This window comes from Hippichthys cyanospilos, chromosome 22, assembly GCF_059441005.1.
Source record: "Hippichthys cyanospilos isolate Australia breed blue-spotted pipefish chromosome 22, RoL_Hcya_1.0, whole genome shotgun sequence".
NCBI classification, from domain to species: Eukaryota; Metazoa; Chordata; class Actinopteri; order Syngnathiformes; family Syngnathidae; genus Hippichthys; species Hippichthys cyanospilos.
The window spans coordinates 1,841,725-1,868,060 of NC_142390.1; the positions used below are offsets into that span (position 1 = coordinate 1,841,725).

General features: G+C 49.9%; 1 protein-coding gene across 1 annotated transcript; it reads right to left on the reverse strand.

Annotated features, from left to right (window-relative positions):
* On the reverse strand, positions 1 to 25,454 carry col7a1l (collagen type VII alpha 1-like). Its single transcript, XM_088406429.1, has 102 exons — positions 25,416 to 25,454; positions 23,519 to 23,709; positions 23,179 to 23,359; positions 22,958 to 23,117; positions 21,851 to 21,944; positions 20,573 to 20,746; positions 20,341 to 20,504; positions 20,150 to 20,279; positions 19,846 to 19,962; positions 19,615 to 19,770; positions 19,228 to 19,344; positions 18,881 to 19,027; positions 18,693 to 18,812; positions 18,471 to 18,629; positions 18,282 to 18,395; positions 18,064 to 18,213; positions 17,866 to 18,003; positions 17,612 to 17,758; positions 17,413 to 17,532; positions 17,172 to 17,318; positions 16,920 to 17,105; positions 16,582 to 16,721; positions 16,383 to 16,506; positions 16,169 to 16,312; positions 15,901 to 16,091; positions 15,751 to 15,822; positions 15,660 to 15,677; positions 15,575 to 15,598; positions 15,450 to 15,515; positions 15,259 to 15,339; positions 15,150 to 15,176; positions 14,997 to 15,041; positions 14,846 to 14,920; positions 14,682 to 14,768; positions 14,573 to 14,590; positions 14,455 to 14,508; positions 14,313 to 14,384; positions 14,180 to 14,239; positions 14,069 to 14,104; positions 13,945 to 13,989; positions 13,834 to 13,869; positions 13,582 to 13,626; positions 12,931 to 13,002; positions 12,736 to 12,768; positions 12,473 to 12,544; positions 12,340 to 12,399; positions 12,237 to 12,272; positions 12,095 to 12,175; positions 11,707 to 11,742; positions 11,598 to 11,633; positions 11,443 to 11,514; positions 11,318 to 11,353; positions 11,101 to 11,127; positions 10,919 to 10,954; positions 10,788 to 10,832; positions 10,670 to 10,708; positions 10,541 to 10,594; positions 10,377 to 10,409; positions 10,242 to 10,307; positions 10,104 to 10,148; positions 9,993 to 10,028; positions 9,899 to 9,925; positions 9,766 to 9,837; positions 9,518 to 9,580; positions 9,435 to 9,452; positions 9,332 to 9,367; positions 9,215 to 9,253; positions 9,114 to 9,149; positions 8,926 to 9,045; positions 8,799 to 8,861; positions 8,624 to 8,731; positions 8,436 to 8,537; positions 8,308 to 8,352; positions 7,471 to 7,515; positions 7,095 to 7,181; positions 6,481 to 6,522; positions 6,267 to 6,395; positions 6,162 to 6,197; positions 5,533 to 5,559; positions 5,411 to 5,470; positions 4,991 to 5,116; positions 4,846 to 4,917; positions 4,736 to 4,771; positions 4,621 to 4,680; positions 4,511 to 4,555; positions 4,402 to 4,437; positions 4,295 to 4,330; positions 4,152 to 4,208; positions 4,006 to 4,077; positions 3,874 to 3,945; positions 3,687 to 3,722; positions 3,534 to 3,614; positions 3,365 to 3,472; positions 3,244 to 3,306; positions 3,113 to 3,175; positions 2,913 to 3,029; positions 2,627 to 2,704; positions 2,485 to 2,538; positions 2,376 to 2,424; positions 1,131 to 1,223; positions 232 to 469; positions 1 to 151 (listed from the first exon to the last, which is right to left on the reverse strand). The coding sequence occupies exons 2-102, from the start codon at positions 23,592 to 23,594 to the stop codon at positions 142 to 144; spliced, it is 7,929 nt and encodes a 2,642-aa protein (XP_088262555.1). The 5' UTR covers positions 23,595 to 23,709; positions 25,416 to 25,454; the 3' UTR covers positions 1 to 141.
* Positions 25,455 to 26,336: the final 882 nt, after the last annotated feature.

Sequence of the window (26,336 nt, forward strand, 5' to 3'; positions counted from 1 at the left end):
TAGCAACCCTCCAGAACTGGACTTTGATCTTCCGCTGAAAGCGAGAAACCGTAGGTTTGGCTTGTTTTGACTCCGATTGTGTTTCTTTGACTGCAGTCTCTCTTATGGACAAAAGTGCGTCCTTCTTGTCTTTCCCGGGCATCACCGGCGCCTGTTAAAACACAATCACGCGCCTTGAGGAAAATCCATAGCGACCATTTGGGATTTCGGGGCTTTTTGGGGCCAAGGTACCTCCGGGGCCCGCACCAACGGCGGCACTGGCGCGGCGAGGAAAAGCGGTTGCGGTTGCCGCCGCAACCGCCGTACAGGAAGGGCCGGCAGCGGCCCGCTCCGGCGTGGAAGTACCACGCCAGGGCGTATTCAGAGCAGCCGCCCTCCGACATGGGCTCCAGGCAGCATTCCTCCCGCTCACCAGAGGATCCCCTCCCAGAACGGTCTCTTTTTTCCCTCCGCAGCATTTCCGTATCATCTTAGACGAAAACAAAAATGATTTTGGCACCTTCTTGCACATCTTTTGATTTTCTCAGTCGGCTTTATGACGCGGATGATAACCTGAAATGACTTTCAGTTTAAAACTTTCTCCGACTCTTTTGCCCAGAGAAGAGCTTTCCACATCTTGCTAATTTCTTAGCTTCATGATGTGGATGACGCTTTATGACCTAGAGAGAACTTTAGTTAACAACTTTCTCTAAGTAGGCACCGTTTTGCGCAGAGAAGAGCTTTGCACATCCATGATGTGGATGATGCTTCAGGACTTGGAATGACTTTGATTTTACTACAGTCCAATTAGGCACTTTTAGCGATGTCCAAGCAGGAGAGTGGAAAATGTTGAATTTTGAGGGGTTGATCAATAGCCAGTATGTCCAAAATATGAGCGGCGTGTCATTGAATGGGGCAATGTCAGTCTTTTGATGGCAAGAAATTGGGCCTCAAAGTGATCCTGCGCCGAGGAGAAAAGGAAAGGAGGGGGGGCGGGGGGGGGGGGGGTGATGATTGTGCGCCCTCATTAAGGAGTCGCCTGAAAAGCCCCGCCGCCCCTTGCACAACGTGGACCAGTCCAAATGTACTGTAATGACAATAAAAGCTACCTACTGTAACTACCAGTCTTCCGGCCACAAGGTGGCACTCACCCGTGCCGTTGGCCGCGATCCCATCCGAAGGGCCGACGGGTGCGGACCTCCCGTCGGGATCCACCGACTTCACCATCAACTTGTACTCCAAGCCTACAGTGAAAGGCGTTTTTTTAAATTTCCATCCTCCAACACACCTGACTCAAATGATTTGTCATCAGGCTTCAGATAATCCTTTGAATTAGCCGCGTTGGAGGACGGAAACTTGCAAAACATGCAAGGCCCCCGAGGACCAGGTTTGGACACCCTGACCTACAGCGTGTCCCCTTTATTGTCCTCTCTGTGTGTGTATTTATGTGGAGCACGGCACCGCGGTGCGTATGTGTTCCTCTGACGGAACACAACAGATGGTCGCACACGCACGGGTGCCATGTCGCCGCCGCCGCCGAACCGCACACGCACGCGGACGCGGACACGTTTTGGCACGGACAAACAAGGCCGAGTTCACCACGCCAAGCCTTCCCTCATTTCTTGTAGTGAACTCTGCAAAATATCGGTTGATTTTTTTTCTCTTTTTCATTTGGATACGTCCCAATAATATGGGGCCACGTTGTGTTTTTTTCGTTTATTGTACATAGAGTAATAATTTGCTGAGCTCCGGGAGGCGCCATTTTGAGAAAACTGCGCACAGCAGTTTTACAATTCCAAATAATGATTTTCATAGGCTTTTTGGGTTTTCACGTTTTTCTCACTTCTCTGCAAAATTTGCCTTTTCACCATGTGTTTTTTATTATACAGTTTTTATTGATTATACATTCTTTTTGTTTATCTTATTTTTCCCTTTGATTTTTCATTAGACTGTTGTCTCCATTTATATCGTTTAGTATTTATTCTATATGCTTTTGTTCAATATTCTTTTCATTTCAAACGTTTTTGTTACACAGTAAGTGCTTTTTGTTTATCATGTTTATTATAATGCTGTATGTTTTTCCATTCGCAGCATTTTTTTGTTTTTTTTTCCACTAATGTTTTGAAGCACACAGTTTATAAACAGACATTTACATTTTCTCAGGTTTGGCTATCAAAATTCAAAGAGCGACGGACGCACGAAGCTTCATGAAGCACTTGTGATACATTTATATTTTTTGCACTCTGCTTAGTTCAAAGAAGTGGGGAAATTTCATACGTTTTCCAGTGTTGTAAAATCAGTGTTGATTTTACAGCGAGCGCACCATCTAGAGGAACGGGTGCTTCATGAAGCTTCGTTTCTCCGTGGCTTTTCAAAGCTTGGGCACATCCACTCACCGCACTTGTCCGTCACCTCCTGGGTGACCAGCTTCTTCACTTCACGAGCCTTCAAACGGACGAACGGAATCAGCGGCCATCTCGGACAAACGTGCGCGCGAGTACGTACCGAGAGGCCGGGCTCCCCCTTGTCGCCTTTGGCTCCTCCGATTCCCGACACCCCCTGCGGAGACACGCGCTTCAAAAACGACAGCAAACGACAAAGCGCGTGCGTGTGTGTTAAGTTGCGTCGAGCGCCGCCGCGCGCTCACAGCGTGTCCTCTCAGTCCGGGACTCCCCGGCGCCCCTCGTTGACAAGGCTGCGTTTTTCCTCCGCGGCCCCTCGCGCCCTCATTTGGAAAAAAGCACACGCGCGCGCATTACAGTAACGACGTGACGCGGGCCCAATTAAAGCGCTCGGCGCCATCTCGTTAGTGAAGTCCAGACACTCTGTGGGCGTCCTAATTGTAGCTGCGAGTATCTAACTGATGAGGGACGCCATACTTTTAGCTTCTTCTTTTCAAACTTGCAGAAAAGTCCATGCGGCGGATTTTATACCTTGGATCCAGGGTCCCCACGTGGTCCGGGCGCGCCCGGCGGTCCCGGGCTTCCATCTTTGCCAGGTCTTCCCACGGAGCCCTTGAATCCCGGGAAGCCCGGGAAACCGCCGGCGCCCTGCACGAGACGCAAAGGCGGGAAGTCAAGATTTGGCGTGCTCGCTAGGAGACGGGAGTCCAGGTTCTTGGAGGTGTACAAACCTTTTCCCCTTTTCCTCCAGAGTCACCGCCGACGCCGTCCATGCCGGCGTTGCCTTTGTCGCCCTGACACGATTTTCATGTTAGATATAATGCAGCAGTTGGTTAGCGTTACAGAAATGTAGCTACCATACCTTTGGTCCAGGGAGACCATGGAGACCGGGGACGCCAGGGGTGCCCGGTGAGCCCCTGTCCCCCTGTTGACGAGAATTTTTAAAATTCCCCCTCGGCGCGATCGTTAAACTATCAACAAACCTTTTCAGCATTGCGAGCGGGAATCCCGGAAGGTCCCGGGACACCCCGGAAACCCTTGTCTCCCTTGGCTCCCTTATCTCCCGCTGGGCCCCTTTCTCCCGAATCCCCCTGAAACGCCAGTTAAAAAGCCGAGATTTCCTGAAATCCCGTTACGTTCGCTGACCCGTACCTGAAGACCTTCTTGGCCTCGCAGTCCCCGCTCTCCTTTGTCCCCTTTGACGCCGTTCACACCGTCGTTACCGGGGCTACCCTTCAAAGTGACATCACGCAAATGCGCTGAGTGGACGCTGCCGGACTAGCCCATGATTTTGATGCTTTTTACCGTGGCCCCGAGGACGCCCGGTTCTCCCGGATCTCCCTGCGAACGAACGTCTTTTTCAGATCACTTGGGCTCTGAACTCGATTGACAACATTTTCTCCATTCGGTCGGAATCCTGGAACCTCCGTATTCAAGTCGGTGGGTTCCCGATTTAGCGCGCGCGGCTGGATCGGAGAACAAGTTTACGTACCTTCTGACCGCCGGGTCCTCGAGCGCCGAAGCGTCCCAGTGCGCCTTTAGTGCCCGCGTCTCCTTTCAGTCCCTGAAAAGAATTGGAAATTCTAATCTTGGCTTGGAAGGGAATAGTGTTTTTTTATCATACCTTAACACCAGGTGGACCGTCTTCGCCCTTCTCCCCTTTATCGCCGTCAAACCCCGGGGAGCCTCGTTCACCCTACAACACGCCAAAGGTCTCAAGCCTACTCCGTTGCGGAGGACTCGAGTAACTCTGCGACGGAGGACTCTCACCGTGTCGCCTTTGCCGCCTTTTAGTCCACGAGGTCCGGTAATTTCAAGCGCGCTCCCCTACGGAGTCGAAGAAAATGAAAAGGGTTTTACGACGCACAAAAGACTTGAAAAGGCGCCCGAAAAACTAAACAAAAAAAGCATACTCGTTCTCCTCGGGTTCCTTGCGAGCCACGTTCACCCTGGCATGACATAAAAAAAAAAAAAACATGACGCCGATGGCAACTTGGCATCTGTGGAAGAGGACTTTTACCTTGACGCCTTTGAAACCACGTAAACCTTTGGCGCCCTAAAAAAACAAATAGAGAGGAGCATTTTGGAAAATTGGTAAGCGAGCAATTGAAATGTAAGAAGCTGCTCACGATGCGTCCCGGGCCTCCTTTCGCACCTGGTGCCCCTTGATCACCCTGAAACAAAATCCACCTGAGGCCACTTAACAAAGCATGCAGAATACTGGAGAAACAAATCGGACCTTTTTTCCCGGGAAACCGGTGAATCCGCGAGGGCCCGGCTCTCCGGGAACACTTTCGCCCTACGGGGACGGGTTCGTTGTTTTCAATTGTAATGACTTCTTTCAATTTATTTACCTTGTCTCCTTTGACCCCCGGTACACCAGGAGATCCCTGCGCGAGAAGAAAAACCTAGGAACGCTCCACATTTCGCTTCAGAAATGTCCCTCGCATCTGCGTATGCTTACATCGAGTCCCGGTGCTCCAGGAGTCCCCGCGACTCCCGGCGTTCCGTTTTTGCCCCGTTTCCCGCGTTGGCCCTGCACCCATGTATGCGGTCCACACCCCACGAGCGCCATTTTGGAAAGCGGGGACGCGAGAGGGCGCCGTTACCTCTGGACCGGGTTCTCCGGGGTCTCCCGGGGGTCCTTTGACGCCCGGGTGGCCCCGGATGCCCGCGCTGCCCCGGATGCCTTGGATTCCCTGAGCGCCCGGCGGCCCCGCCTCTCCCGCTTCACCCTGGAGTTTTTGGAGGCGAAAACGTCATTTGAGCGAGCGTTGATACTTTTGGAAAGTAAACAAGTGCTTGTTTTCCCCGGTTGTCATTCAGCTGGCAAATTCTTGGAAATAATTGCTTTGCAATTATATGTTAAGATCACACATAGCGCTTTGACTCACTCGGCCAATTAAATCTCCCCAAATTAAAATAGCAGCCAGACGCGAAATCAATCAAAGTTGAAGTGATTGTGTTGTAATTATTAAAGCGGGAGAGAGAGAGAGAGAGAGAGAGAAAAAAAAAAGGAGGCGTGTCACCTTGTTGCCGGGCGGACCCGCTCGGCCCTCGGGCCCTCGGTGGCCGATGCCCGGCTCTCCCTGAACGCGCGTCATCAACGTTGAATAATAAATCACATACATAGCAGCCGCGCACAGCGTACCTTTTGTCCTTTCTCGCCGACGTCGCCCTGCGGACGTGAGGAAGAAAACGCGGAAAAGTCAGAGCGCACCTTGGCGTCGTTAAAAGTGAGCAAAGCGAGACGGGAATAAAGGCGTTTGTCGGCGCTGTTAAACAAGGGGAATTATTCATGCGGGCGCTTCTTTAATCTAGCCGCCATCAAAAGCAGCGGGGAAAAGGCCCCGACGCCCGCCGAGTGTGACGCAACGTGTCCGACGTGGGCCGACCCAACGCTTGCGTTGGACGGGACGCTTGCCCGAACTTCTGTCGCGAGGGCCGGGGGCCGTGGGGGGGTGATGCAATTACAGAAAAAAAAAAAAAAGCGGATAGCTAAAGTGTCCGATGCAAATGTTTCACCGGCTTTTTGCTTCGCAATCTTGAAGCCGAAAAGAGTTAGAAAAGTCAGAAAAAACAAGATTGGTAAATGAAATCAAAAATTGCTAACATTTTTTTTCCCGTTTTTCTCCCGTTTAATTAAAACCTAGCTCACAGCCATTTTCAAAAGCAAAATTGACTTGAAAATTGGTTCTAATGAAATCCCTGATTGGACGCTCTTCATCAGCTTTGGTTGCTGGTCTTATATTTATTTTAAAGAGTAAAAGAAATGTTTACCTTGGGACCCGGCGTTCCATCCTCACCTGGTTGTCCCTTTATGATGCAAAACGCATCAATCAGCTTGTTACTGCGAATATATTTACATTTGTTTGATTTTCTTACCTTGAGGTAAAAATAATCAAGGTGGTAGGGGTAAGGCCGCCCGCCTTCCTCTTCCCGGTCCCGGTCGCCGCTCCAGTCCTCATCATCAGGGCCGGGTCCAAGCCCCGCCCCCACACTTTGTGCATTCATCTACAAAGTCATTGGTAATTACTACAAAATGTTGCATGAGGGCTAAAACATGGACCGTTTTGTATAGCGCCACCAGCTGGTTTACCTTGAAGTCAGCCCAGTTCCTCTTGACCCGGATTGGTGATACCTGCCAAAGTGCCCCCCCCCGAAGCATTGTCAGCAAAATAATTCAATACCTTGCGCGTGTGAAGAAAAGCCAGAGACAGAGTTGCTTTTTTTTTTTTATAGTGAAAATTTTCACCAGTGACAATGGATTGCTTTACATGGTTGACGTTTCAATAAATAAAAAGTACACAAAAATGTAATTTGAGCAAGCAATCACATGATGTTTTCCGAGAGTCCATACGTTCAATCCCAGGTACTTTTTTTCATATTATTTTTATGGATAAATACTGAAAAATTGAATTCATCAGTTCATTTGATATTATCTTTATAAATAACAATCCGCAGGCTCCTTTTTCCATTTTATTTGCTTTTTCCATTGTTGTCGCGTTCCTTTAAGAACCTTTGTAAGTCTTTGGTCAGTCTGTAATTACTCGACATCCTGTTTAAAAGATAAAAAAAAAAAAAAAAAGTTACTATTGTGTGAATTTGAAACGACTTAGTGAGCTCATTCCCATTCAGGCAAGCGTTAAATTCATGCTGCGGGTTGCGCGACTGGTGAAAATTTTGAAGAGTATTTTCAAAAGCTTTCAATACATGCATCCAAGCGCATGCGAGAGTGTGTGTGGACTCCACCGTTTCCGCCGCCCGCGTGGTGACGGGAGCCGTCGGCGACTCTTCACCCTGTCGGCGATGAAGCGAAAAAACGAACGGTCGCAAGGTTTTAACCGGGCGGTCGGATCAAAATCAATCTTCACGAGAAAAAGTCACGTGCCGCGACTTGAAAACAGCACGTCCACTTTTATAAGTTTCCAATGAGTAAAAGTGTGGGCTGTGACACCAATCAATGGGATGCTAACGAATAATAGAGCAAGTGGGCGTGCAATTAATCGTCTCCTTCCCGGAGATGATGCGATGACAGGCCCGTTAACGAGACGGACGTCACTTGAAGCGGGAAAGCGGGGCCGCCTACCTCCTCGTCGGGGTAACGTTCCGCGTCGGAGAGCTCCTCCTCCCACTGCCGGATGAGACGAGAGGTCGGCGTTTGACATTTGAGCTCGCGGCAGCACGGAAGCTTTTCAATTCATTTACTCATCGTGTTCAAAAAGGGGAGTGGCGTGTTAGCTTGTGTTAAGTCGTAAACAACATCATGGATGTAAAAACCATATTTTACAATTCATAAAGATTCCGTCGCTCGAATCATGACTTGTGTGATATTTCTATATTTGTGGTATCGTTAATAGAAAAGAAAAAAGATTTAGAGGGTGTTTCCAAACCTTTGACATTGGGATAAAACTACCGTATTTTCCGCACTATAAGGCGCACAGGATTATAAAGCGCACCCTCAATTAATGGCATATTTGAAAACTTTTTCCATATATAAGGCACACCCTTAATTAATGACATGTTTTAAAACTTTTTCAATCACAACATAGTAATAATCAAAGTAATAACAATAACTCAAATCATAACTCTAAACTCTCAATAGCATAATAACTCAATGTCAATATGAGCAACCTTGTTCAACTGTAAACACACAAAAGAAAGAGGTCAAGCTTACTTATAAGCATATATATTACTTATAAACATATATAAGGTGCGCCTGATTATAAGGTTCACCACCAGCTTTTGAAAAAAAATGCAGGCTTTTAGGTGCGCCTTATAGTGCGGAAAGTACGGTAATCAATTCAGCAGCGGTGCAATAAAAGCCACGGGTCTACAACATCTATGTTAGGTCATAACGCTAATATTGCGTTAGCGAGTCAAAGCCGGTTGCGGGTGTGATGCGAGCATGCTCCGCCTCATTTACCAGAGGATGCGTCTGCCTCCATTGTCGTCCTTTATTCCCCCGGCCCTGCTTAACACGCGGGTATCAAGCGAGAGGCGGTTGGGTGCAGGGCTGCGCTTTGATCTGCATTTGACCCCCCTGACATTTACCTTCCCGCGTTGTCTGTTGGGCTTCTTGTGTCCTGTGTTTTTCCTGCCCGTGTGTTTTTGAGTGAGCGGGACTGCCACGCTCATGGCTAGGCCGGAATCCCTCTGCAAAACATTCACGAATACATTTTGGGGCTTCTCTGCTTTGCTTTTTTGTTTTTTTGACAGCGATGCCTCATGCCAACTCTCACCTCCGTCGAAGCGTCTTCGAAAGTGGAGTTGACCAGAGTGGCATTTGCTTTGGCTAAAGATGTTGCATTCGCGGCCGTCCCTGCTTCGGCGCTTTCGTTCCGAGTGTCCTTCAAGTCGAGAAAAAGAAAATTCGTACGCGCGTGGCGCTTAGCGTATGACGGGAGTGTCACTCACGGCTTGCGTGGCTTGGTCCGACTCCAATTCCTCAAGTCTGGAGAAGCCCGCCTTGACAGAGCTCTGCAAAAACACGGCTCCGGATTTGAAGAGCCGCTGCAAAAACTAGCGCACCGCGTATAAATACCGTGTATTCTGTAATGACGTTGGAGGGATCCCGGTCCGGCCGGCCGGTCTCGGCGCTGTGGGGCAGCTCCTGGACGCCGTCCTGCAGCAGCCTGTCCATCAAGGCCTTCAACGCAGGCAGCTGGCAAACACGCAAACGCATCACAACACAAAGACAAAAGGCGCACCCGACGAGGTCCCCGAACGCACCTCGATGCCATACGCCTCAAACATGGCTTCGATATCCTGGCCAAGAAAAGAGCGATCACGTTGACTCGAAACAAGCGGTAAGAACAGCAGGAGCAATCCACCTTCATTTCCAGTGATTTCCCGGAGGCCCCGGAATCGCCCTATTGAAGAAAAATGTTCCGTCACGCACTCGTATAGCATACGGCTGTCAACGCTCGATGTTGACAAACCGACGATACCTTTTCTCCTTTTATGCCCGTGTCGCCTTTATCTCCCTGCAGCGAAAACACAAAATGACAAACTCGATTCGGGATTCGGAATCAAGCCCGATTCGTGTCCTACCTTCATTCCCGGCGAGCCCTGAAACACACGCGAGAGGAAATATGGGTTTGGATACGCACGTGCGCGTCGCATCGATCACTCACAGTTGCTCCTGGAGGACCCATTGGAACAGGAAAGGCTTGCCGGATTTCCTCCATACTGGCACCCTGTCAATTGATAGCACAAAAAAAATGCAGGGGATCATATTTTTGTCTTTGCGCCGGATCGAATCAACCAAGCTAGCGATTACGCGTCGTCTATGTCAAGCAGCTACTTCAAAAGCGTAATCTTACGTGAGATCAATGTCATTGATAGATTGGCAAATGAATGAGGGCAGTTGAAAAATTGTTACCTCTGCAGTGACCAGAACCTGCTTGCCAGGCAAACCCGGCACTCCCGGTTCTCCTTTGCTGCCATCCTGACCCTGCAATTGGGCAGCGAGGCTCAACTTTTGCTCCTTTTGTCACTTTAATCAAAGCACTCACGTTTGCGCCCGGGTCCCCCTTGTCCCCCTGGAACGGGACATCAAAAGTGTCAAATGCCACACAAATCAATAAATATCATGTGTTACGCGGGCACCTTTTGGCCTTCTTGTCCTTTTTGCCCGCCCTCTCCCTGAAAAACCAACAAAAACATCAAAACGGGAGTCAGAACGGAACGGCGTTGGAAAAGCAAGCCGAATCTCCTCACGTCTTTCCCCGGGAGTCCTCGCTTGCCGTCGATGCCGGCTTTTCCCTGGAAAGCAAAGAGAACAATCGTTGAATGCCCCGCCGCACGCAGAGGACTAATATTCTACGGTGCAATGGCTGTTTATTATGAGGGCTTGACCGGCGTTCCCGGTAATCCCGGCATTCCGCCGATCCCCATCCGACCGTGTTCGCCTCGCTCGCCCTTCTGTCAAAGTCACAAGCGGGAGGCGATCAAAGCGCACGTCGCTCCTCCGCGTTCCCTCGAGGCACGTACCGAGCCGGGTTCTCCTTTTTCTCCCCGCTCACCCTGCGGTTCAATATAAACTCATTTTAGGCCTTTACGCAGGGTGTGCGGAAGTGCGCGACCGCCGCCGTGGAGTTCAAAAGCCTCGCCTCCACATCGGCGGTCATGAAAAGCAAACGAGAGGTTGATTTCACCTTGCGGCCCGGTTGTCCCGGCGTACCGTGGAGACCGTCTTTTCCGGAAGCGCCCTGCACGCACGCACGCGCGCGCGTGAGCGTCGACGCGCGTGAGGCACGCGCGCCGGAGGAAATTTGGACACCAACCGGAGAGGATCCAGGCAGTCCCGGTTTCCCGTCAGGACCCTTAAGGAAAAGAGGAAATTTGACGGCGCCGAGAGCCAACGAGCGTATTCGTTGCCAGAAGGGGAAACGGCGGGCTCACTCTTGGTCCGGGTGGGCCCGTTTCCCCTTTAGAACCTGGCTCGCCCTGACGGAACAAGATTGAAGAAGGTTCGCGAGGAGGCGTGAGAAGAGGAAAAAAAAAAAAGCCATGCGTGATATGGACAAAGACACCTTGATGACCCTGGCGAAGATATTGTCTGTCGGCGTCTGGCGAAAAGACAAAAGACAAGATTGAGAGTGTTCATTTGGCGTTATTGTCTCCGCTTTACGGGCGCCGGCGTGACAAATGGGCCTGTTAAACATGACTGGACTGATGAGAACCTGTCACGCATGACTATAAAAGCTTTGTTTACTTGCGTTCCCGGAGGTCCAGGTTTTCCCTTTGTGACGACAGCGGAGGACAAAAAAAACAAAAAGCGTTACAATGGCATCGAGCGGACATCACGCGGAATATTTGCGGGCGCGCAATCGCGACGCAATACAAGATATCGGAAGGGCGATCGCCAGCGCAAAGCAAAGCGGCGAATCGGAACGACGCTTAGAGCAAAAGCGCCAACAGCGCGAACGCACCGGCTCGCCTTTGTCGCCTTTGCCGCCGTCACGCCCCTGGGGCAAGACAAAGAAATTCCATTTCAGGTTAGCATCGACTATCGCGCTCTCAAATGCTTTATTATTTTAATCGAAGCAAATCTTACAGGCGGGCCGCTTTGTCCAATATCTCCTTTATCTCCCTGCACTCCCGCTTCCCCCGGTGCTCCCGATTGGCCCTGATTGAACGTTTCATCAAACACTGTTTGGTCGTCTTGAGAATTCATATTTTTCTCATTTTGGAGAAACGGAAAAATCATACCGTTAATCCTGGGTGCCCGCTTTCTCCTGGTTCCCCCTACCGATGACAAAACGAGTTGATTCAGACATTTTGGACATTTTATACTGATTTTTTTGGACTGCGAGGACACCTTTATCCCCGGTTCTCCTTTAACTCCGGCTTCTCCCTGCAAAATCGACAAAAACACATTTCATATTGCATTAGAAAGTCACGCGAGTACAGAAGAATGAAACTGCCAATTTTAGACAGGCTAAACCCAATTAGACTTCACGTGCAAGGAAATAACAACAAATATTTATTTATTTGCGCAAGTCAATTGGTAAGGACCCTGTGGCATTAAAACGTTTTGAACATTTAACCCACTTGTCAAATAAATGTAATGTATGTCATGTACTTTGAAACTATATCGTTTACTCCGCGCTTGCGTATTCACGAGCATATAAGGAACGCAGGGAAAAAGAATTGCTGCTTTTGTGATGTGCGTAAATTCAGCGATTTGTTTCATGTGAATTACTTACATCTTTACCTCTTAATCCAGCTTCTCCAGGAGTCCCAGGTGCGCCCATATCGCCCTTGTCACCTTTGGAGCCGTCTTTTCCCTAGTCATTGATTTGGATGAGGATTTTAATGCATACGAGCTTTACGTTAAGCCGTCGGTACCTTTGCTCCAGGCTTTCCGGATAAACCCACGTTTCCCTGTGAAGGGGAGAAAAATTGATCAAACCAAATAAAAGCAACAAAACGTTGTTATTTAGGGACTCACTCGGTCGCCGTTGGCTCCCTTTGGTCCCGCTTGGCCCGGAATCCCAAAACCTGGACTTCCCTGCCGGCACACGACAATTCAAGCACAGCTGCGCGTCGCTCATTTTCCCGAGCGCCGCTTTGAAGCAACCGACCTTTTCTCCTTTGTCCCCCTGTTCACCCTTGGTTCCCGGGGGCCCGGCGGGACCCATCGGACCGACGTCTCCCTGTCGGGCGGCAAGCGCGACTTTTCAAAAGCCAACTCGCTGAATCATTCGACGCAAACTCGCAAAGCTAATGAGAGGAACTCATGTTTGCGTTTGATTGGCGGGCCCAGAGGAGAAGGCGTCACCACAACAACCGTCAATCGCCCTAAAACCCAGGGGATTTCTCCTCGGGAACAGCATCAAGTACTCACCCGGGCGCCCTTCTTGCCAGTTGGACCAATAATCTGTTATGATGGGGACACAAATACGAAATTTGAGCACTCTGGAAAACAATATTTTTCTTGATATATATATATATATATATATATATATATATATATATATATATATATATATATATATATATATATATATATATATATATATATATATGTATGTGGTCTTACATCCTTGGCAGGGTCTCCAGGGGGTCCTCTTGGACCTTCATCTCCCTTGAGGCCCATTGGTCCTGTGGGTCCCTGGCAGAAATAAGAATTATGGCCAAGATTGAAAAGAAACAGCCTCAACAGTACTAGTCAAAAGTTTAGAAACACACAAACATAATGTTTGATGCGGATGACGCTTTGAGAGCTGGAATGCATTATTAAGAGGAAATAACCTGAAGCTCTTGTTAATGTGTTGGTGAAGAGCACTGGAAGGCGTTCCCAAACTTTTGAGCGGGACCACATCGCAAATAAAACAATCTTCCGTTAGCTGACGCAATTAGCGGTTATCTTGTGGACTTTTTCAATACGCCTTAAACAAAGAGGGTATTAAAGCAAAACAGGGAGATAGCATCTTTGTGACGACGTCTTTACCGGGAACGGAGGCGAGCGAGGTGAGGAGGCGGCTTCAAATTAAAATCGGCGAGGCGCTACAAAATGCGTGAAAGATATCCATTCAAGCTTTGATCAAACATCTCTCATCGGGGCTAATTTAACAGCCGCGACAATACCGTCAATATATTCCGGTCCAATTCTTCCCGTAATGCCCGAGCCTTTTCAGGCCAATCAAAAGTGCTTTTTGTCCGCAGGAACACCACCGCTAATCGCACTCACCGTTGGCCCGTGCGGTCCGCTGGGTCCCATCTCGCCTTTTTCACCCTAAAAAGGAAGACATTTCTTCATTTAACACCGACTTTGGCCTTCTATCTTATTAGCGTGGCCGATGCCTCACTCATTAAGCACGTTTGTATTTTTACGGCTAATGTGCTAGGTCGGTCAAAAGTTTGGAAACTCTGAATGTAACGCAATAATTCCTTCAGGCGCCAACATCTTGGTTCCATAATGAGAAGGTGTTGGTGGACTCACCTTGTCCGCCGGCTCCCCTTTTAGGCCCTTTTTCCCCTTGGAGCAAAATATAGAGCCGGTTAGTTCTTTCGCGGCTCATCGTGTGGGGACGGGCAATCAGGAAATACGCACCCGAGGTCCTATGCGACCTTGGATGCCTTGCTCCCCGAGTTCACCCTGGACAGAAGCGTGATACGATCCCAAATTCAAATGAAATTAAATGAAGGGCGATAAATGGGAATGGAGTATGGGGTACCTTTGGGCCGACCGGTCCCGCTACACCTACCGTTCCCTGCAAACGATAAAAGTAAATGAAATTGGCATGATGGGTCAGACTTCATTTTTTTGGTCGCTTTGTGTAGAGCACCTGCTGGCCCGGTTCTCCGCGGGGGCCCTGAGCACCTTGCCAGCTATGTTCGCATTCGCCCTGCAAAATTTTTCATACACAGGAGTAAAATACCACCATAAATTGAGAACCGGACCTTTTTTGGCATGGTTACCTTCTCCCCTTTTGGACCCGGTAAGCCCGGCACGCCGTCGATGCCGACTGGACCTGGCAACCCTGCGCTACCCTTGGTAGCAGGGGCAAACAGAGAAGAAAGGTGAGTTTTTGATTTGAAGGCCGATTGCGTTGGCACTTACTTGGCTCCCGGGCTCTCCCGTGTCACCCTTGGTGCCCGGCTTCCCACGTAAACCCTTTGCGATCAAAATACAACACATGTCTTTTAAAGTCCCATGAAGTTGCGGGATTTTTACGTACCTTTTCTCCTGGATCTCCCTTCAAAAGACAGTAGAACAACACACGGTGAATAACCAGATCTGTACATATTACATCTGTAAATCCGGAATTCCCTTGTTTTTTTTTCTACCTTGACCGATGCTCCCGGTGGCCCCGCTGGCCCAGGCAGACCGGGGACTCCGATGACTCCCGGATTACCAGGAGGTCCCCGGGGACCCTGAAACGTCATCAAATTTAATTTGAGCAAAAGTCACGGGTGAAGACTCCCCAACAAACGTTGAGCCAGAGTCTCACCGAGGATCCGGGTTCTCCCTTTCGGCCAGGGAGCAGGTTTGCATCCGGGGCTGCGATGACATAACCGGGCTCGCCCTGTGAGGCGACAAACAAGAGGCGTCGGTATTTCCTGAAGTCTTCAAACTACACATTCCGATAGTAGGAATCTTACTCTCTCTCCTCTTTGGCCTTTGGGACCAGGGACACCTTGAGGACCCTGTTATGACAGTAGCAACAGCCATTATTAAACCTTACTTTACACTCACATTTGGAAAAACTTATTTATCTGGGATTTAAAGATCGGACTCGGAAATTTCAGTTTTACCGTATCGCCTGGTAAACCCGGCGTGCCCTGAAAGAAGAGAAGATCCATTTCAGACTAGATATGTTAAAACCACCGAGTCCATGCGACATTCTTTTAGGAACTGATTTACCCGCTGGCCAGTAGAACCTGGGGATCCGGTTCTTCCAGGGCGCCCGGGCAGCCCGGGAACGCCATCTGTTCCGGGAGGTCCCTGTCGGCGTAGAGCAATATGGCCGAAATGTAATCAAATCAAAACAACGCGGTTGGAGCGGCGCATTTAATAACCCGGACCGAATTTGTGAGGAAGCGTGCGCGTTGTACCTTTTCGCCCTTCTCTCCCTTGGTGGCGCTAAAAAGATCAAACTGTCCTGGACTTTGCCTGAATCGCTACGAAAGCAATGAACATCTCAGGTGACGTTGAAAAATGCCAAAAAAGGGAAACTTACCGGACCACCTCCCACAGCATCGCCCTGAAAGAGGAGTTGGCTTAAACGCGGGTTGAACATACGACAAAGTTTCATTTCAACTCACCCGTTCTCCTTTCTGGCCCTGGGAAAAGACGCAGAAATTCAATGGACTCGCGAGTTTAGAACCTGAAAAGTGATGCACGTGGTCGTCCTACCTTGACACATTGGCAGGGGGCCTGAGCTTCCGCCGGCTCCGGGTCCTCGGTGGGTGTGTCCAGCAGCGTCATCTAAAAATGAACAACTGGAGTGATGTATCCCCCCCCAAAAAAATGACATCATTCAATCGATCAAGGGTGTCCTCGGACCTCGTCGTCGCGCAGCCGGAACTCGGCGAGCAGCTCCTGGCCGCAGACGCTCCCGATCAAATCTCCCTCGACGGAGGCCAGGTCATCGAAGGTCGGCGAGTAGAAGACGTTCTTGTACGCGGCGGGTGCCGATACGCGCTCCAGCTCCCGCGGGTCTGCGTTGGCCACGCCCACCGCCAGGATGCTGACGCCTACGGCGAGCCGAAGAGTCCCGTGAGAGGGGAGCCGGCTCGGTCGCTACGTCGACCGCGCCGGGCTTCGGACCGACCCAGAGCGCGTGCCATCTTGGAGGGGGGCTCCACGTTGTCCTGGGCCTTGCCATCCGTGATCAGGATCAGGACGTGGGCCGAATCCCGCCTCGTGCCCAGAGCGCCCTGAAACATCTCCTGCAGGACGTAGCCGATTGCCTTTCCTGCGTCGAGACCGGGCCCGACGTCGGACGAAGCCTTCCACCCGCCGCGCGCGTTTGGTGCGGCACAAACCCGTCTTGGTGTTGCCCCCTCCGTAGCGCGAGGCCACCAGCGCCGCGAGTAAAGCCTCGCGACCTTTGTGATCGCCGAGCCGGAACTGGAGTCGAGGCTCATCGCTGAAAAGAACCAGGGCCATCTGAAAGCAGGGAGAATTTGTCCGCGGCCATCTTGGCAATCCGGACGACGTCGGGCGGGGTCGGCCGACGGTAACCTGTGCGCCTTCGGGCCCGATGAGCGGAAAGTAGTTGACCAGCCGGGATATGAATTCCTTCATCTTGTCAAAGTTGTCGGTGCCGACGCTGGACGATTCATCCACCAGGAACACCACGTCGACTTTGCTCCGGCTGCAATCTGGCAGAGACGGAATTTACATTTCCAAAACCTAATTTGGACTTCTACAGGATTCTAAGTCAAAATTCTGAGAATAAATTTGGAAAAAAATGAGGATTCTGAGAATACTGACACTCAGAAGAACTTAGAGAGACTTTTGAGTGAGCCTTAATACTTTTCCAAAGCAATTATACTATTATAAGGAGAAAAATAACATACCTATGGTCGATGGAGCTGCAGTCGGCGCACTTGGTGTTTTCAAGAGAGGCGGGGCCACTGTTGAATGAGTTGGGGTCTTCTTACGGGCACCAACTGGTGGCTTAGCACACGTCTGGGGGGTCGTGGTACCGCTTGCGACAGACGGGGCCGACGTTGTCCATCGGGATGTCGGAGGATCCTGTCCCACTGAGATGCAGATAAGCAAAATCCTCAGTCATGACCCCTGTCCCCCGAGTCTCTCTTCTTCCTTACCGATTCTCTGGTAAAGGGAGCTGACGGGTCCCTCCACCTGCCCGTACAAGGGCCTGATGGAGAAAATATATGTTCTTCCATACAGGAGCTCGCCCACTTTAAATGAGGTGAAACTAACACCAAGCGTCTCTTTTTTACTGTCCAACACTGAAACAAAAGACACGGTCAAGATGTCACTTTTTTTTTTTCTTTGAACCTCCTGCCGAAACACACAATGAGAGGTTGTGTTGGTGGCTCGCACCTGAGATGTGCCTCCAGCTTAGAAGGTACCCAGAGACACCCGCTACTCGGTTCCAGCTCAGAACAGTGCTGCTGTTTGTGGTGTTGACTGCCGCGAAGCCGCTCACTTTTGGAAGGTCCACTTCATGAGAAGAGTCAGAGTGCCTGTTTTTTTTTTTTTTTCATACCTGCGCCTGGACGTTTTGTCAAGAATGACTCACATGTCCGCGCCGTGACCAGGACGGAGCTTCCCTCTCGACCGCCTGTCACAGAGGACACTTGGATCTTGTAGGCCGAGCCCTCGCGTAGGTTCTCGATAGTGAAGGTTGTGACCCCCGCCGGTACCACGTGGGACTTTTCTTCTCCCCCTAGTGGATAAAGCAGTAAAACAAATGTTTTCTCTTGAAGATTTGCAGATGCGCAGAATGAGCTCATAAAACGTTCATGATGTATATTTCAGGAGACGAGGTGTTACCCATGAAGTGGATCCAAGAGACTTTGTAAGCGGTTGCGCCAGGCGTTTGTTTCCAGGTGAGGGTGACCGAGTTCACACCCGTGTCTACAACTTTAACTTCCTTCACCAGCTGGGGCAGTTCCGACTCCAAGGCAGCCGCTAAGGAGAACAAGCGGGTGGTACACGGAAGAATGGAAGACCAGGGCTACGGTTCCCCACCAGTGACTTGACTCAAGGAGACTTCCGGTCCCTCGGCGTTGCCGTATACGGCGGCGACCGTGACTGTGTAGGTGGTGAGTGGGCTCAGGCCCGTGATGAGATAGAAGAGAACGCCGCGGTCCAAGTAGCGCGACTGGAGGCCGCCGTCGCCTGCCGACGCAGAGGTGCGCGCGCGTGACATGGTTTTCCGGCTGGGGAGGCCCAACGGGAACATTTACCGGTGCGCCAGGAGAGTTTGTACTCGGTGGCGCCCACAATGGGACTCCATTGCACCCGTATGGAGGCGCTGCTGTAATCCACGACCTCAAAGCTGGACACGTAACCGAGAGGGGCTGCGAACCAACCGCGGCAAATCTTAATCGGCACGAGAGGTGACTGGAAAACGTCAACTCAATGTAGGTACTGACATGTTCGGAAAGTGGCGGTGATACCGGGCCCGACCAGAGATCCAAAGAGCACATAGAGAGTCAGGGCGTACTCGGTGTCATGCGCCACGTTCCTCAGCTGGTACTCTGTGGTGGTGGCGTTGAGAGCCAACTGCCTGGGACGGTCGCGACCTGCGAATTCTGACAAAGGACGGGACGGAAGAGGAAGCTCGTGCAGGCACGGAGGATAAGTGGCCAACGCACCTACTGTGGGTCCCCAGGCCAATCGGTACCCGCTGGCTCCCGGCACGCCGTTCCACGTGACGACGGCGCCGCTGGTGCTCACGGCTGACACTTTCAAAGTCTGCACGGCGCTGCTCTCCACTGTCGGGGGGACGCCCGGTCATTTCGCGCAAAATATAAACCCTGGGACTGATTCGGGCAGTTGTTACATGTCTTGACTTTGGTGGAGGTGACGGGCCCCTCGATGTCTCCGAAGACGGGGTTCATGGTGACGGTGTACTCGGTGCCGGCGTGGAGGCCCTGGATCATGTAAAAGTCAAAGGTGTCTCTGAGGTTGATGTTCTCTATGTGACCCTCTGAAAGGACAAAGGAAGACACGGGGACACAATTCCTCAAAGAAGGCACCGATACTAATCCATCCCTACTAAGCGATAGAAAAGTGGTTATCAAATGTGAGATTTTAAAATAGCTCTCAGAAGAACTATCTTGTAAAAAATTTACTGTAAGTTCACAGAAAGAAGTTCATATAGTGAAGGATATTCAATTTCCGCATTACCAAGCGATGCCCACGTGAGCCGATATCCTGTGGCGCCGTCAACCGACGTCCATTTGACCTGTGCGGTGTCGGTGGTGGCATTCTGAACCAGCAGCTCTTGAATTGCTAGCAGCTTCACTATAACACACAAACACATCCAAACAACAAACAATATGAAAACGTTGAAGAGCAAAGATCTGCATATTACCCTCAAGCTTAGCAGACAGGAAAAAGGGACCGATCTGAAATGGCACGGAACAACACCGCCCTCTTGTGGACATAGTGTAGTACCAGAAGCAAGATGGGGCTTTTTAGAATGCTTTTATGTGCGTTTTCTCCACGCTTCCTGAGCTGAAGTGGCCTCACTGACAGCAATTTTCACAAAATCATCACAATTAGAATATTTACATGTCTTTCCCACGATGGAAACCGGTTTACTCAGGCCCTGCGGGTAAACCGCATCAATACTGATGGTGTAGTTTGTGTCCTCCTCCAGGCTGTCAATCACGTGAGAGGAGGCGTCTCCCGAGAGCCGCTGCTCGTACACGAAGCCCGGTCGGTTGGCTGCGTTTGACAAAGCGGACAAGGTTAATTACGCCGAGAAACGACAGAGCGCCAATAAAGTCGTCGTGGACGTACCTCTCGGGATGAGGATGCGGAATCCGTCGAGCTTCTTGAGAGGGGGCGTCCAGCCCAGACGTAGCGAGAAAAGACCCTCTTCGATCACTCGGAAATTTAACACCTGAGGCAAGGGCGCTGGAAGACGAGAAGTGCGCCGTCAAGCAGCGCTTCCCAAATACTGCTACATAAAATTTTAGCAGCTTAAAATGCAAGTGTAAGCGAACGGCCTTGAAATGGCATTGCGAGAACAGCCGGGTTTTCAAATTACGAGCAAATGAATTGGAACACGAGGTGGAGCGATCGCATTTGGCGGCGCGCTCACTTGTGCGGGCGGTAGTCGTCACAGACTCTCCGATGAGACCGGGGTACACCGCATACACGCTCAGGGAATAGGACGTCTCGGGGTCCAGCTCCGCCACCGCCACCGTGGTCACCTCGGCTTTAAGATCCACCTTCAATCAGAACGGGCTTTAGTAAACATGCGCCTCGTGCGTCCGGAGCTTTCTCGCTTACGTGTCTCTGCTGCGAGTGGACGGGTTGACCCCCTGAGCCCTGAGGGACCAGCGTGAGCCGATAGCCTGTGACGTCCCCCGTGGCCGCCGTCCACGTCAATCGGAGGGAGCCGTAGGCTAGCTGGCTAACCTGAAGATCTCTGGGACCCAAGACGGGCTCCTTGACTGGACACCGGAATCAGTCAGCAAGTCATCATGCACTCCGATGAAGTTATCTTGGATGTGTCCCTCACCGGGCTGGAGCATTTGGACAGGCCGCGGCGGCTCGGAGGCGGTGAAACACACGCGGCGGGACAGTTTGGGGAGGACGGTCTCCAGCTGGGAGAAGTCGTCGGCCATCAAGAGGTGCTCCTGGTGCGGCGGGGACACGGCCATTCGAAGCTCGGCCTCCTCGGCCCCCCTCACGCCTGAGCACAAGAAGCATGATGAGCAATATTGCAACGCCTGTTTTAGTCCACTAGGGGGAGCTGCGGTATTCTGAATCGCTTCACTTCGAGCGTGCTTAACCTTCAATGAAACAGCACATTTTCAACAAGCTGACTCAGACGTAAGATTATTTTAATAGTTGATCCATCCGTCGATTATTTTGTCTATGATTCTAATAAAAAAAACGTTGTTCTTGCTATTTTTTTTTATTCAAAAACAGCACATTTACTCAAAATAATAGCAGGGAACAGAAACAAATGTATCCTATTATTATTGTTATTATTAGATTACTGGTTTGGTTCGCAACGCTAACAAACAAGGTCAAATATTGATTCATTTTATTTTCATTAAACACGCCCTGTTTTTGGAGAGCTAAAAAGGTCGGCGTCTAATTACTGTCGAGAGTCTGAGATTGGAAGGATTGGGACAATTTTACGTCTCGATACAAAATTGATCAAATATGAGAAATGATGCGACTGCAGATTATTTTAATTATTAATCTGTCGGTTAATCAGATTTTAGGAAACGCGTTTTTCTTAATTAGAAAACAGGACATTTTTCTGAAAAGGAAAACAATCTTTCATGATTTGGTTGCTGAAAATCTGCTAGATCCTTCCGACAGATTCTCCAAGCGTCGATAAATTTGGTTAATTAATCGTCGTGGATGAACGGCGGCGCATGAAACGTCGTTTATTTCGATATCTTGCGCATGTTGGATGGAGAATTTGAATGGCTTCTGGCGTGACGAGGCTTGAATCCATTCGCCCCGAGGCGCAGCACATACGTGTTCCATATGCCGTAGCCAGAGCGTCTTTTGTTTTTGGATGCGCGTTGACAAGCGAGGCGCGGTGATGAATAAGAGGAACGGAATCCCCGTGTCGGAGGCGAGGACGAATGGGCCGCTGAATAATGGGCGCAATTAGAGAGCCATTGGCTAATGAGCAGTAATTATTGCAGCGCTTGTGAAATGTATGTGCGAGGGAAGTAGTGGACTTCGCGGGGGGGTGGTGGTGGTGGGGGGGGGGGGGGGGGGGGGGGGGGGGGCTGCTATCCATCGTTTTCATGACATACTGTATAGGACTCACCCACAGCATAGAGCGAAATCCCATTGTCGGCCACTTCTTTGACGGCGGCGCCCAACGGCTCGTCCGAGGCTCCGTTTGTGATCAAAATGGCCACCTAAGCACAAAAATATATTCCATAAAAGGGTACTTCATTAAAAGAATGTAAATATGCTCTCATCGGTCGCTCTGTGCAGAGGATAAAGAATACGTACATGCCCGCAAGTATTATTATACAGTCTTGCTTTTCGCTAGCACATTTGACGTTTCGCATTGTTTGTTAGCATTTAGCTAAACAGATAGTGGAACTGTTTTATGTTTCATTTGACAAAAAGCTACAAACAGTTTGAGGTCTCATCGATTTTTCATTTCGTCAAATGAATGAGTTCAAACAGTGCTCATGTGAAATATTTGCTCGCAAGTCAAAGCAGGAAATTCAGAAGAACGAAGCAACCGGGTCTCACTGTATTTGTAGAGATAATGTACCAGTCAAAAGTTTGGAAACCGCAAATTCAAATTGGCCCAGAAGAAGAAATTCAACCTATTAAGCATCATTTAGGTCATAAAAGTGATTGAGAAAATATCAAAATGAGCAAAACTGCTATCCAGGCAAAAGTTGCCTCCATGGACCAATCAAAATTGTTTATCAAACTGTTTTTCATTCGCCAAATCATTTCATCAATACTCTTCAGTGTTTTTAAACATTTGAGTGATACAGTCCACCATTTTTTAAACTCAATTCGACAAAAAAAAAAAGCCCCATCAGGATTTAGCGACTATGTTTGTTTTACAGCTGGAATCCATTCTACACTTTAAACATTTGCACAGTTATGGAGCTAAATAATTAATTCACCACAGTTTGGGCGAAAAAAAAAAAACTAAACCCTCGTTTCAAAACAGCATCCCACTTGTTAAAGCTCCCCTCGGATTTGTTCAAGATTTAGTTTATAATTGAATTCATAATTGAATAAACGAAGCCAAAAGAACTGATTCAAGATAGCAGGCTGATGAGGGACGCTAAGCGCCGGCGTTTTTCCGAGCCTTCCCGCCGCTGCCGGGAAAATACTTGATGAGTCGGGTTTAACGCCGTTTTTCTTGGGGCCAATCGCGTCATGGCATCGATCGTAGTACCTTGGGCGCGTGATCACGACTGATGGCGGCGCTGAAAACCTGCTGGACCAGAAAGCGCAGGGCGGCGGCCATTTTCCTGGCCCCGCCTTCATAGGGAAGCCTCCCCACAGCCCCGAGCACCTCCTCCAGGGAACCGTAGTCCGTCAAGGCGATGGGCATCCTGGGGGGGGCCCGGAAACAAGTCAGGCGCCCCGCCGAAGCCGCGCTCGCCGTCGCTCTACCTGGGGACGTCCCCGAAGACGGCGACCCCGAAGCGGACGCCCTCGGCGCCCGCCGGGCTGTCCCGGAAGGACGTCAGCATGGCGGAGACAAAGTTTTTCATGGAAGAGAAGCCGCCGGCGCCCACGTCCCACGACCCGTCCAGCAGGAACACCACGTCCGCCTGCGCCGCTGTCCTGCACCCTGCCGCAAAATTTCCACCATTATTCCTCACAAAAAAACAAAAGAAACGCTCATGGTCCACAGCAAGATACGAAAAAATGGTGTCCTTATTACCCAGTTTGTATTGAATACTCACGTACTTCCGATACCATTTATTTTAAATCCGATACTCATACCTACCTTCAGCTGGTGCCGTCACGCTCCAACATGGCGGGCAAAACAACAGAAGCATCATGCAAAGGTAAGAGCGCCCCATCGTCTCCTTCTCCCGGTGCACTTTGTCCTCGCCGCTTTTTTTTCAGCCTCTCTTCCTTCCGCCCGGCCTCACAAGCACGCCGGGATCATCAATTCCCGCGGTTTTTTCCTTTGAACTGACACGGGGGACGTCAAAGAGAGAGAAAAGGTTAGCGGCCATTTTTCATCACTCCTAATTTCCTCCGCTGCGGCATCTAAACCATAGATGTTCAATCCAGTCCTGGAGGGACGGTATCCATGTTTTCGACACTTCCTTCCCAAACACACCTGCTTCAAATGGTTAGGATGCGTTTCAAGCTCGCTGGTAAGCTAATCATTTGAATCAGATGTTCCGGGGAAAGGAACCTGGAAAACACCAAAGACCCTCGAGGACCCTCGAGGACCCTCGAGGACCGGCGCTTGACACCTGCGCTCTAAACAAACACGCCGTTTGGAATTTACGAAGCCAACCACTCAAAAGAGGCCGGCACACATTGCAGAGCTGGAATCCACCCAGCCTGCGAACATATTTTTTTTTTTTTATAGTCACCTTTCATCTTTGACGATAATAATGGCATCCTATATGTTTAACGACAGCGAGTTTTTTTCTGTTCATTATTTCCCCAGAAGACACATGAAAATGCCGTTTAATTTTGCTTGCTTTTACTACTCTTATTTTCTTCCCTTGCTGTATCACAATTGGGTTATTGCAGTTTTACTTGATTGCCAATTTTCATTGATGACCGGAACTATTGCGGGTTCACCTCGCTATTTTTTATATTTTTCCTCGAAGGCAAAAAAAAAACATACAATAAATGAAGGTAGGTCTGCTGTGGCCAATTCAGCTATGCACAAAAGTGCCATAAAAAAAAAAAAAAAAGCGGGCTCCCGAGGGAGCGATCGCGCCAAATTCCAGATGGCGGTCGGAGCGCCTGGCCGAAGGGCAGACGACATATGCGACCTTTGCGAGCTCGAGCCGGCCGCTTGTCTCTGCATGTACAAAAAATGTCGCTTTAAGAGACACTAAAAGAAATTAAGAAAACATAAAGTTCCATTTATTGCTGATGTAATGACCGCCATCTCAAATGCATCCAAAAAAATATCCCCAAAAATAAATTCTAGACTCCAGTCCTCGAGGGCCGGTATCCTGCAGGTTTTCCCTCCTAAACACCCCCGATTAGGATCATTTTCACGCTCCCCCAGAGCTTACTCACGAGCTAATCGTTTAAATCGGTTGCGTTGAGGGGAGAAAACCAAAAAACCTGCAGGATACCGGCCCTCGAGGACTGGAGTTCGACACCTATGGACCTTGTTTCTTCATTTCTTTTAGTGTCGTTTTAAGCCGGAAAGCGGCTTTTGGAAATGACTTTTTTTTGCACAAAATTAAACAACCGCATGAACATCCTACAAGAGTGGCGATTCCATCATTTTTGCCGGGGGTTATAAGCCAGTCGAGACGTGGAGGATTTGATCAATGCGAGGCGGCGCGCCGCACTGATTTCTCTTTTGTGGCCTTAGGATCGTGTGAGCCATCCAAAACGGCGCGAGGGTTTATTTGAACAACTTGACTGACTCTCTCCGCGCAAGTGTAGCCGTACATCAGCTTTATCTACATAATGGCATTTTCCACCTTGCTGCTTTCCGGAATGGATTATCTCCGCCAAACTACGCTCACATTTTTTTTTTTTCCCCCCAAGCCGAAAGCGTAAAGTTTCCACGTGGGAAAAAAAAGCGACGAAAAAAAAAAGGCCAGGTGTAAGTGCGTCATCCCAAAGAGAGAAGATGATAAGCATGCGGTAAAAAGATGACAAATTCTGAATGGATTTGCAAGCGCTCGACTTACCTCTGTGCTCAAGTGACTTGCAGGCAGGGCTGGAAAAATCCCCTGCAAGACAAAAATGGGGAGGAGTTAGGTGCGTGCGAATGAATGACACTTGCATTTTTGGGGGCTTGGCTAATATGCATGAAAAGTTGGGCGAGAGGCCCGGGTGGGGGCGCCTGCTGGGCGTCCGCCCCGACGCCCAAAGAGCAAACCGACACCCGGGTTCCATCGGCTTTTACAAGCGCGTCCTTTCGCTCGCCTTGTTGGAATTTTGGAGCGATGCGGCCAGCTGTGAGCCTTGACACGCGTGACCTCGAAAGACCCCGGCAGGCACGACGTCACGGGGTACGGAAAAGGCGGCGGGCGGGATTTATTCTCAAAATAAAGGCAAAATGTGTTTTCCGGCATCCGCGCCAACGCGCCGCTGACCTCTCCGACATGAAAGGAGCGGCGGGGCATCGCACCGGAGCGTCAAAGAGGAAGTCACGGGGCCCGAGTTAGGCTGTTAGTCTTCTTCTCTGAAGGGAGTCCCGATGGGACCGTAAAGCACACTGATGCTTTGTTTTCACAAGGCTTGCAATGCGGGACGCTGAAAACAAGAAGGACCGCCGTTTTCCCAAAACCAGCTACACTTCATCCCTCCTGACCTCTTGAGCCCGGTACGCGTAGCGAATTCGTCACATGCCATCCCTGGACGAGCCCGCTCGGGAAGACCTTCTGGTCTCACCAGAGTTCGGTTTCCCGATGGGACCTTCTCTCGCATTGCAATCACGATTTTGATAGAAAATCAAATCGCACTTCTTTCATTTCAAACCTTAGTGGTCCTACAACTGCTCAAAATAGTTTTTCGTTAAGTTCAAAATGTCAAAGGGTCAAAAGGCCGTTCCTGCATTTATATATATATATATTTATCAATATTTTACAACAACATAGTTACTGTCA

What these genes read in the sequence shown, in the direction of transcription:
- col7a1l (XM_088406429.1), bottom strand. Translation starts at nt 23,594, where the DNA reads ATGGGGCGCTCTTACCTTTGCATGATGCTTCTGTTGTTTTGCCCGCCA. An exon ending in AGGGAGAACCCGGATCCTCG is followed by an intron (nt 14,769 to 14,845) that starts GTGAGACTCTGG and finishes ATGACGTTTCAG; the next exon opens with GGTCCCCGGGGACCTCCTGG. An exon ending in CCGGAGAACCCGGTCCAGAG is followed by an intron (nt 4,918 to 4,990) that starts GTAACGGCGCCC and finishes ACATGGGTGCAG; the next exon opens with GGCCAACGCGGGAAACGGGG.